General features: G+C 35.8%; 2 protein-coding genes across 8 annotated transcripts in view; one reads left to right on the forward strand and one right to left on the reverse strand.

Annotated features, from left to right (window-relative positions):
• The window catches only part of LOC111054325 (protein bric-a-brac 1), a 547242-nt gene that overhangs the window by 128612 nt on the left and 406098 nt on the right, over positions 1-12532 (forward strand). The gene's annotated exons all lie outside the window — the stretch shown is intronic.
• Positions 1074-1418, reverse strand: LOC120352002. The gene has a single exon (XM_039431400.1). It carries the CDS (start codon positions 1416-1418, stop codon positions 1074-1076), a length of 345 nt encoding a protein of 114 aa, XP_039287334.1.

Here is a 12532-nt window from a genome sequence, read left to right on the forward strand (position 1 = left end):
TGTAATATAGGCACTAACACAATGCATTTCGGTGCATGTAATATAGTGGAGGCCTCGATGTGTATTAGCTAAGCCGGGCCAGTAATTTACAGTCGCAAATTATTATTGTAAGCGATAGTTTTTGTTCGCGTGATCCGGTGAATTGTCCGTCCGTGGTCGGTACTTGTCATAAGATGCAGCCGTTAAATTAAAGGATCTGATTTGAATTTTGAATACGGTAGCCGGCCTTTGGTAGGGAGAGGGCAGGTAGATGGATAAATAGGGTGATTAGTAAACGTAAACTACCTTCGTTTGGTTGTAGGGCATGTGAGTTTTTGGATAGGTCTTTTCCTCGCACAGGCTTCCTGAATTTCTATTGGTGCATTTTGATAAGAGAAGTACAGAAGTCTCTTCCTGCCGTCACTATTGTTATCTCTATTCATTGCATTGTTATATATAGCTATAAGTATGTGAAATATAGGCCTAATGCAATTGCAGTTGTAGTATTAGTCTTAGTAAAGTGCAAAGTACCACCAGAAGCTTAGGAAGTAATAAAGCATTGGTTCTTGCAGCATTCTCCAGTTACGCCCTAAATGTAGCGAGCGAGTTAATAGCTGTTGATATGAAAAATGCATACTAAACAGCCTCATGCTATCAACCATCTTAGTGTCTTACTCTTACTCCTCTATGTTTTTGTTCTTTCTCTCGTTTCTCTTTCTGATTTTCTCTCTGACACTTCGCTATCTCATTTCCTATATTCCCAATCTCTTTTCTGGTATCTCTTGTCTTAGTTATTTTTCGTCTCTAACTTACGTTCTGTAACTGTATTTCTGTCTCGCTACTTCAAACTCAAAATTTTCTCTCTAGTATTCATCTCTATCTTCGTTCTCATATTTTCTATGCCAAATTTACCTAGAATAAAGGTATTAAAGGTACCTATTTTACAGATGTACAGATGCTTCATTGTAGGTGCATTGCCACTGCCCCTATTTACACTATCATTCCTACTATTACATGTCTGTCATTAACACAAATGAATGCCATTTTTCACTATTTTCTCCTTCTTCTTCTTTATCTATCCTAATGTGCCGTTTTCACAGCGTCGGGTAGTCGCCTCGGATCCATCTCCTCCACTGCTCTCTGTCCGTAGCCATTCTCTGCAACTGATTCACGGTCTTGCCTCTTTCTGCTGCTATCCGTGAAACAGTTGCCTCCCATGTCACCCGTGGTCTGTCTGTCGGTCGTCTGCCTTGTGCCCTGGCCTCCATGTATTGGTGAGGCTTTCTGTTTTCGTCCATTCTCAGGAGATGTCCATACCAGGAGAGTATTCGTTCATTAATTGTTGTTTCAACCGCTTTGATGTGCAATTCTTCTCTTATGCGGTCATTTCTTACTCTGTCTGGTTTTGTTTTCCCAACTATTCTTCGGAGACATTTCATTTTGACCCCATTTATTTGGCTTTTCTCTTTTTTACTGACTGTCCAACTTTCATTTCCATACAATAGGATGGGCTCAATGATTGAAACATAGACTTTGGATTTTACTCTCCTACTCACCTCAGCCTTTCCAAAAATGCTTCTACTGAGTGAATAGTATGCCTGCATAGCTTTTTGAGTCCTTTGTCTAAATTCTTCTTGCAGCTTGGCAGTTCAGTTCATATTTGTGGCCAAGTACTGGTAGTTGTCAGTCTGCTTTAATAGTTGGCCACCGCACTCAATTTTGATTTCCTCCACCTGTTGTTCAGTTCTCCTTACTATCATGACCTGGCTCTTCACTTTATTAACATGCATGCCTCTTTGCTTGAGTGTTTCATTCCTTTCTGTAACCGCCGTTTGCATCTTTTCAGCCGAGTCTGCTATGAGGACTATTTCATCAGCGTATGTCAAAGCCTGACACTGAACTGGCCTGAGATTTCTCATGCCTACGGTTGACCTCCCTGTTCTTCTTCTGCATATTTTTATCACTTCATCCATGAATATTATTAACAGGAGTGGGGATAAGCTGTCTCCTTGCCTCACTACCTTTTCCATGAGGAATGGAGCCATTGATTCTAACAACTCCTTGTATTTCTTCGAACATGGATTTGATGTATGCCTGCATAAGTTTCTGGGACGTTCCTTTACACTCAAGAGCCCTCCATATTTGTACTCTTGGTACTTCATCGAAAGCTGCCTGTAAATCGAGGAAAGCCAGGTATGCTGTCTTGCCTCTACTTATCCACTTCTCCAATATTGTCCTTAGTGAGAAAATCAGGTCTTGTGTTTGCCTGTCTGGTCGGAAACCGGCTTGCTCCTCATCTAATTCATTCTCAACATGAGTTCTGAGTCTACTTTCCAGGACAGATGAATATAACTTGGCAATCACATTAATCAAACAAATAGCTCTGTAATTCTTACATTGTGAAGAGTCACCTTTTTTGTGAATTGGGATCAGGAAGTGATTTCGAAGTGATTGTGAAGTGATCTGGGATATTTCCTTTCCAATCGGATGGAATCCTCTCTAGCTGCCACACAACTTGGAAGAGCTTGGTTATTTCACATATCAGTGTTCGTTCTCCTGCTTTCACCATTTCAGGTACTATAGCATCCTCTCCTGCAGCCTTTCTATTTCACATCTTCCTGACTGCCATCTCTACCTCTTCAAAAAGTATACTTCCCATTGCTTCATCCTGTTCCCTTTCTACGAACTCTCTCTGTGCCTGTCTGTCTTCCTCTTCCTTAAATTTCTTCTCATAGAACACTCTCCACACCTCTAAAACTCCATCTACGTTCACTTTCAGATGATTCTGGCTATCTTTAATGCTCCTCACTAGGGATGGGTATCGATACATCGATGTTTAAAAACATCGATGTTTCAACATCAAACATCGATGTTTACTGTTCGATGTTTTTCACTTATCGATGGTTTTACCTAGACATCGGTCATCCGATGTTTTTCCCAACTAAAAAGTAAAAACAATTCTAATTTTTTAATTTGATACAAGTTTTTTTTTATTTTCTTGTTTGAAGAGGATTATCTTGAGAGCAATAAGCACTAGTAACAGAATTACAATCATTATCTCTAACATATTTAATGTAGTATTCTGTTTAGTGTTTTTTGTGAATATAGATCACTCTTGTTAAAGATCTCGCATAAGTTTTGATTTCCTGCAGATTGCTATTTTTATTTTTCAATCAGGCTCTCTGTATTTTTATGTGAGACTGTTGAATACTCTTGAAGATTTACATTACTTCTGTGGCCCGTGTCAAGGTTAGATAGTTAGTTATTTAGAATTGAATAAGAGGTCGGATTCTTTGTTTCTTAGGAAGAAAGAGTTTTTTCTTACTACAATAATTATTTCCTCAACATGTGTTTAACACTAATTAATCTAGCTCTGGAAAAGAGGTCCTCGTATTGTAAGGAGTGCAGATATCCATATAAAAAAACTTAATCCATTTTCATTTCCTAAAAAATCTATCAGGTATTGAATGAATACGATATGAGTATCAATGATTGCTAAAATTAGCTTAGGGTGAAATTTCAAGACCGAATCCTCAAGGATATCCCGAGAGGTTTCAGACTAAACCATGAAGATGACAAATCTTGTGAACTAGAGTTGATGTATCTTTCTAGTAACAACCTGACTTCAATTATTCGAAAGACTGTTACTTGAATACCACAAGTCCAAAATTGCTGTGATTCCAGTTAGTAACTGTTGAAATATTGGAACAATAGCTCCAGATAAAATTGTAGTCACTTTAGAAGCTCTTTTTGTGCTCTACAATCTGAGATCAGGTATAGCGATCTATCTCATATTCCAGGTACACCTGACAACAATACTCCTTGTATTGTGAAAAACACCTAATTTTCAGCTTCAAGCATCATCACCAACTACATTGTCCTCACATTGATATTTCGCACAACGACATAAGTTCACCCATAAGATACACTTCATTTCAGTATTCCCTAGTGGAGAGGCGCGCTTAAGGACACCTCAAGGATCAAAATTTCAAATTCATAACTTTTGACACAATGCTCAGATTTCATCGTACTACACTTCATCCTTCTCGGTTCGTCACGGCGGTTCAAAATCATGCATAATAAGTCAAATTCGGTCGAAAAATGGAAAATTTATTGTTGAGTTTACTTAAGCCCATATTCCAATACACAGAAAATGACCAATTTCTATATTCAAAGTTGCATGTCTTGTGAAATACTTCTGATAAAATTTCCAAATCTAGTGAGAATGTGAAAATTGTCCCCCTCTACTCACTCCAAAAAATAATACTTTCGATTCCAAAACAATTTGGAAGTTAAGATTTTAAAAATGGCGATTTCAGTTTTTAAATTTTTTTCGTAATTTTACTGTTGATCAAGAGTTTCTAAAACGAGTCTGATACATCATAGAAACTTACGATTGATTACAAATTGTAGATAAATTCATCCTCTACGAGCTTAGTTGCCTGAAATACATATTGAATCACTTTTCGCTATCATAGAACTGCCAAAACCGTTAATATGAGAAAAATATCTACAATTTCCGGATTTTTTTCAACAATCAAATCTCACTTTACGAACATATTTTTTCATGACTTGTTTACAGCAGATGAAATAGAAAATTCTATTGTACATTTCAAGATCATGTAATAATTTTTATAATAAGGGGTTACCGAGATACATAGCTTTGAATATAGAAATTGGCCATTTCTTATGTATTGAATATGAATAAGTACCTACACTCAACAATAAATTTTCAATTTTTCGACCGAATTTGACTGTTGATGCATGATTTTGAACCGCCTTGGCAAGCCGAGAAGAATGAAGTGTAGTACGATGAAATCTGAGCATTGTGCCAAAAGTAAATTATAAATGTTTGAAATTTTGATCCTTGAGGTGTCCTTAAGCGTGCCTCTACTAGGAAATACTGAAATTAAGTGCATCAAACGGGTGATTCTTACCCATGAACTTATGTCATTGAGCGAAATATCAATGTGAGGACAAAGTAGATGGTGATGATTGTTGAAGCTGAAAATTAGGTGTTTTCCACAATACAAGGAGCATTGTTGTCAGGTGTACTTGGAAATCTATATGACATAGAGCGCTCTACCTGATCTCAGATTTTATAGCACAAAAATACGCCCAGAGGGATTTTGAAATATACATCTAAATTGTAACAATCGGAAGATATTGTTGATTAAAAACTAAAATTCATCAAAATTGATTTTTTCTTCAAATTTTACTCATTATTGAAAAATTATAACAAAGTACTCATTGGAGATAGAGAGTTCCGAGTGATCTCATTTTTTTCAGAATTATATAATCTTTGAGAGATTTGGCAGTAATAGCTGAAAACTGGAAAATGAGCCGAAAATACGAGGTTTTTGGGCTATCTTGTATCTAGCACAAGGAAATCTTGCATGAAGAAATTGGTTCTGGACTTCTCTTATGTACCCAAATAATATATTAAAAAATCAGAACTACAATATAAATTGCAAGCACACCCCCTTTTTTATGTCTATATTAACTGGACTAATAGTATCATCCATAAAAACGTAGGGCGATAAACGATGTTTAAAAACATCGATGTTTTTCACTTATCGATGTTAGGATGAAAAAACATCGATGTTCAAAACAACGATGTTTTGTCTTTCGTTACCCATCCCTACTCCTCACTCTCCTTCCATATTTACCTCTCAGGTGACGAATAAGTTTCTGTTGTTATGTCTAAATTCTTCTTCAATTTCTATTCCAAAATTATTCTCCTTTACTGTTTTATCCTCCATTCTCTCTTTTTGACTGCCTCTAAGACACCCTCTCATTCCTGTATCTTCAACATTATCTCAACCATTCCTCATCCCTCTCATTTTCCTTTGAGATTTCTCCTGTCTTTATTCCATTTTCATCTTCCACTCTCTTCACTACTCATTTTCCTTCATAGCTTTCTCCTACTCTTTTTCTCACTTCTTTCCACATCATGCTTTCCTCTGTATCACTCTTTTTCCTCTCCTCTTCCACTGTGTCTATCTCTCCCCATATTCCTGTATGGCTACTTTTCTCTCACTCTGTCTCTCTTTCTCTCATTCTCATATATACAGCTCTCTCTGCCTAGCTCTACCCTCACTCTCATTCTCTCTCTTTTCTTTCTCACTCTCTGTAGAATATTACCACCATCTCTCTGACTGCTGCCCGGTTAGTACATATGCATGCATATGCTATTTGGACCGGGGCATCATCGCATGAATATGCAGCGAAGACTGAAAGACCTTTCCATGTGTTGAGAGACAGATCACGTAAGTTGAGCGTGTATGCGGGTGTGTATGTATTGTGTAGTCTCGGACTTGTAGATACTGATTTCCCTGTGCAGCTAAAATATATACATATACACATATACACTAACCCTTGAACCCTGACACGTCTTATGCTAGCGATGAGCTCCCTTATAAAGAAATTACTTATAAAGTGTAGGAGGAGCGGGGATTTAGAGGATGCAATGGTGGGGGGGGGGGGTTTGCTCGCGTGCTGACTCCCACTCTCACGCACAAGTGCAATATGTTTTCGCATGCACTTCTATGTAGAGCATGACAGCGGCTGAAGTGGCCCAATGCAGCTCGTAAATCAATTCTGGCCAGCACTCTTTATAAGATATGCAACTACTTGGTGAGTGGGAAGATAGGGTGTAGGCCTACATTTTTGCTACACTTATTAATTTATTTATTATCCATTTATGATACACGTACAAAATTATACAACATACTGTAACCGCCCCCAGATGGGGTTAGAATTAAGATATCTCTGAATTCTAAAGGGCGAGTCATGGGACTTTATTAATAACAAACTTTTTACATTCTAATGAATTTCTGAATTTTATTCAATGAGTCAATCTAATTTGAATTTGGACAACAAAAAAGCTGCATCAATTATTACACATTCTATGACAAAAAAACCGCCTGTAAGATTTTGCTAACTCTGATCTCTGGTAGTTTGTTTACGAAGGTAGCGTGGACTTCACCCAATTTTCTACTAAATGAATATAATTAGGGACTTTGTCAATTTGGGTTTCTAAAACATGAGTAAGACATTATAATGGCACTCGCTATCTTTAGTACTATTAATCTCATCACGACTGAAACTTTTCACTACACTACGTTGTTGATAAACAATAAAATACATACACAATTCAAACTACTTTAAATAACTTCACGAAATCGGACGAATCAAACATCTTGAAAATTTATACACTACTTATATTTCACCACATGTAACACGTTCAAATAGGGCCTTTGAGGCCCGTGGCTACCTCTAGATTTTTATCTGATTCCGGCCGCGGCTTGATTGGAACTGCTCTTTTTCCACGCAAATTATGTTCCCCTTCCACCGAGACAACGGTCATGTGGAGACGAGCATAATTCCGTGGGAAAGGAAAATAATGAAAGTTTGAAATATTCACAAATACTCGTGTATTTTCCATCGCTAACGGAAATACAGTTCCGTGAGAATACCTCAACCCTGCATGAAATTGGAGTCTTCCCGGACGCAAATTAGCAAAATCTTAATGTGAGAAAATTATTTTTTAACAGAAAAATAAATTTCTTACGATAAAAATTTACACACAAAATTCAGCTACAAGATCACTGTTGATCATTGTTAAAGTCCTAATTCTACACTTTTCGAATGAACCCATACTAAATTTATCTCTATGAAAACACAAACCCATAACATACAACATACAAAAAATGCTTATTTATTTAATTTATTTCAATATCATCACCATCACAATACAACTAGTAGGAGAGAAGGAGAGGCTCCTCCCAAATTCTGATGGAATAATATTAATAATAATAATTTTTATTAATGGAGACAACAATATCGTTCAAAATAGGTTTATAGGATCTCGAAAAATTTCAAGTTTCAATATTTGGTCTTATGCTGTACTTCCTAAATACCTTCTGGTATGCTAAACTTGCTTGAGATAGATACTTCAATATAATTATGCAATTTGTAATAGAATGCCAATTTGATTCAGTAAAAAGGATGCGTTCATTACGTTTTTCGGCTCTAATAGTCACGTGAGTTCGTGAGTCTTGGGTCCGGTTTTTAAGACACATACTGAACCTAATTGTAATGTACCGTTAAATCTATATCAAATCTGTAGGTTTAATGGCCCATTGAATCCAATAAGTATCCCACAAACCGGGCCCTAGACTTGTACCTTGGTAATGGGCGGATGTTGATCAGAGATGGACAAACTACGGTTTTGGGTGTGATCCGTACCACTGGCAAGAGATTTGGAGTTGACTGACATCACTTCTCTAATCAGAGCGATAACATTAACCGGTGGATCAACCACTTCCCCCTAATCAATAAAATGTTCAGAATTATTTTATCATTGTTTCATTTTCAAGATCGTCAAGAAGCGTAAGCTTCTATCATCCCTGATATTTAAGTACTGATACTTGTAAAAAATGACAATTTTTTGTTGTTTTTTGATTCCGTCGAGTTTATGTTCCATCAAGACTTTAGGAAGCAGATGCTCAAAGAGTTATTCCGCCTAGATCACTTACAAAGAAGTACTATTCTCGAAAAATAATATCTCTAAAACTCATCTAGCCTCCAGTCAAATGTTTTCTACTTCTCTGATCCTTTACTGTTGTAATTGTGGAGCATTAGACTTTATTATGCCTAATGTCCTCATTATTAGCATTTATTGTTTCCTTACAACCTATAATTTTCATTCGAATAATCAAGCTGGCTCTTCAAAATAGCTAGAATTTGAAATAATAATCACAAAGAAGCACCACTGCACAGTGCACACCCCCATCAAATATTACCAACTATCTTTAAAAATCACATAATCTGTTTGCTACACACAATACAATTTAAAATGTCTTAATTACGAACATTCTGAAGACAAAGAACATAACAGTGTTTGCAATCCAGATTCCATTTGAAGTCTCATACACGGTTCATTTATGAAAATGATTACGTGATAAGTGTGAATAAGAGATTATTTGATAAATATTCGAATAAGAGAGAAATTATATGATAACTGGGAATTTTTTGTTACTTAACTGAAAATGGTACGATGTCAAGTTCGAAATGCTTACGTATCATACAGCAGCGATTGAATGTTTTCAAAAATATTTTCTATTCTATTTAAGATACCAGTGTTACAGTATAAAGTTTTAAGAATGCATTATAGGAAGTTACTTACAAAATCTTTCAAAAATATTGGTTTTTCAAATAAAGCTAATAGGGTTGTAATATAAAGTTTGAAAATGCATATCAGTCAGTGTTACAGTATGAAGTTATTAGAATTTATTATAATTCATATAGTACCTACAGAATCTTTGAAAAGTATTGGTTTTTCAAATAAAGAATAAGAATAAGAATAAGAATAAGAATAAGAATAAGAATGCTTTTTATTCCTTCAATGCATACATACAATGCTATCGGAAACGTCAGTCAACAATATAATACATAGTTTTAAGTTTTGAATTATACAGTGAAAGTTACACTTAGTACGATTTGATTTGACAATACAGAAAAAGTAACAATGTATCGAATAAATACAAAATTGTCTTGCATTAGATGAAAAACTGAGGAAGAACAATTAAGTACATTTACATGATTAGTAGCCTATTGAATTATTTCACTACCTATTTGACTTGAAAATAGTCCTTCACTGGTAGTTGGAAGAAATCTGAAATTGAGTATAAAGGATTATTCAATAGTAGGCGCTCTAGGTTTTTCTTATAAATTGGCATTGGTAGGTTCCTGGCTATCTCGGGTAATGTGTTGAATAATTTCAATGAAACTTGATTTGGACTTGTTGATATTCTTTTGAGTCTTGTATATGGTATATCTATTTTTGTCTTATTTCTAGTATTATGACAGTGAATGTCAACTCTGCGGCTATAAGAACCTAAATTATTCTTTATCTGGAGGAGAAGTTTGAAAGCTACCAAACTGTGCACTGTCATAATTTTCTCCTTTATAAACAATGGCTTACAATGCTCCAGATAAGTAGCGTTACATATAATTCTTATAGCTTTTTTCTGGAGCAAGAATACTTTTTGAACCTCTGGGGCGCAGCCCCATAAGACTAAACCATACGTGTAAACGCTTTGAAAAAAGGCAAAGTAGCACATTCTCAGGTAATTTGAAGGAACACAGTCCTTAAGACTGCGAAGGAGATATAAAACCCTACTTAATTTTGAGCAAACACTTTCAATATGGGGTATCCATGTAAGTTTCTGATCTAATGTTATGCCCAGAAGCTTTGCACTATCTACTCCCTCACTAATCTTTCTGAGTTCAAGCACCAATGTTTGAGTCTTGGCTGTATTTAGAAACAGGCGGTTTGCTCTAAACCAGTCTGAAGCCTCACCCTTACAGCTAGACATTTTTTGATGGAGGACACCCAGATCCACATCGTTTGTGACCAAAGATGAATCATCAGCATAGCAAACTATTTTAGATGAAATATTCAATCCTATATCATTCATCATCACTAGAAACAATAACGGTCCCAGTATGGACCCTTGAGGTACTCCGTGTGGTACATTAAGTGGCTCAGAAATATTTGAGTTAATACACACTGACTGAGTACGACCCTCCAAATAGGATTCTAAAAGTTTAAGAGTATTGTCATGGACACCAAGAAACTGTAATTTATTCAACAAGATGCAGTGATCCACGACATCAAATCCCTTACTTAGATCGAATAGAATTAATCCTGTGTATTTTTTACTATTAAAGCCCTCCTCAACTTCGGTTATAACTGATTGCACAGCGTCTATTGTTGACTTCCCTTTTCTAAAACCATACTGGGAATCTGTAAACAAGCAATTTAATTCAAAAAAGTCATAGAGTTGGGTTGCGATAATATATTCTAGGATTTTTCCAAAGATAGGTGGGATGGAGATTGGTCTGAAGTTATCTGGAAAATTTATGTCACCCTTCTTATGAATCGGGATGGTTCTTGAATGTTTCAGCAAGGATGGAAAAACTGATGATTTTATACATGCATTTAAAACTGTGGTGAGCGGCTGTAAAATGAATTCAATTACTTCTTTAATAAGGGAGCTAGAGTGAGAATATATGTCTTTGGTGGTGGAAGACTTCATTCTAGAAACTATTTCGAGGACTTGAATACAGGTTACTTCTTTTATTACAAAAGTTGCCTGCGTTTTTGGGGAAGAGTTCAGCAGGTCAACAGCAGAAATTTGTGACGGCTCAATATCTTTATAAATTTTCTCAATGGAGCTGATAAAGTGTTTGTTGAATTCCTTTGCTGAGATAGAAGTAGCGGTAGATTTAGCGGGCTTGGAATTATTTCGAATAATTTTCCAAGCTGCTGAGCATTTATTGTTAGCTGCTTCAATCAAATTCGCATTGTGGTTTAACTGAGCCACTTTCAATTCACTTCTGTATAGCTTTTTAATACTATTGTAAGTCAACCTAGCTGATTCTGTACCTTCTTTTTTCAGTTTATAGTAGGCAATCAAAACGTAATTCTTAAGTATGTTCAGAGCCGGTGAATTGAGAAACTTTTTAGCCTTAGATTTATTGGAAATATCCTGTCTACGTTTGACAACTGGAAATGAGTCCAAGAACAAACCGTTAACATATTGAAAAATGCATTAAAATTGTATTCAGCCCTGTCATGAATGGTTACTCTAGTCCAATCGACCAAACTAAGTCTATAGCAAAACCAGTGCAATGCCCTTGAGGTTATTGGCCTGAAACTCTGTGGCTGCAAACTCTGTTTTTTACCAGAATTTCCCGAATTTAAATTTGATCTCACAAAGAAACATAGTGCATCATGATCACCTAGTGCTAGCGGGTCAACCTTAACACTAAAATCTTCAGGATTTAAATCAGTAGCTATATTATCTAGTGCAGAATTATGTCTTGTTGCCTCAAAATTTGTCAGATGTAAATCCAGGGACTTTAATAGATTTATTAAATCTGACCTTCTAGAATCCATTGATAGAATATTTACATTAAAGTCTCCACCTACGATAATATTATATTTATTTTTCTTATATTTATTCAGAGATAAAATTAGTCTCTCCAAAGCACTGAAAAATAATTCCAGGTTACCATTAGGCGATCTATATATCACTATGATGAGAAGTTTTAATTTTTTAACAATAACTCCGGCAAATTCATGGTGTAATTCAAGACAATGAGATGACAAATCAAGAGGCTGGACATGGTCCGAATACTTGTTGGAAATAAATATAGCAACCCCACCATTTTTTAAAGAGGTTCTGCAAAAGGCAGTTAACAATAGAAACCCACTTATCTGTACTAGATCTATGATTTCTTTCCTTAACCAGTGCTCAGAAAGACAAAGCACATCGAAATCCCTCTCTTGATCTATCATCTCGATCTCAGTGATTTTGTTATTCAGAGATTGAACATTACAATACATAAGAGAAAAAATATTAGGATTATTTTTAGAATCTAAAATGTTCCGTTTAAAAAACGAGCTGGATTGTTTGGAGAACTGACCAAAAAATTGTTTTCATCCAGTGATTGATAGGAGATCGGGATGATGGTTTCAACT

Source organism: Nilaparvata lugens, chromosome 6 (assembly GCF_014356525.2).
Source record: "Nilaparvata lugens isolate BPH chromosome 6, ASM1435652v1, whole genome shotgun sequence".
In the NCBI taxonomy this organism is placed as follows: domain Eukaryota; kingdom Metazoa; phylum Arthropoda; class Insecta; order Hemiptera; family Delphacidae; genus Nilaparvata; species Nilaparvata lugens.

Excerpts from the sequence above, each read along its gene's own strand:
- LOC120352002 (XM_039431400.1), bottom strand. The coding sequence starts at position 1,418 with ATGAAATGTCTCCGAAGAATAGTTGGGAAAACAAAACCAGACAGAGTA.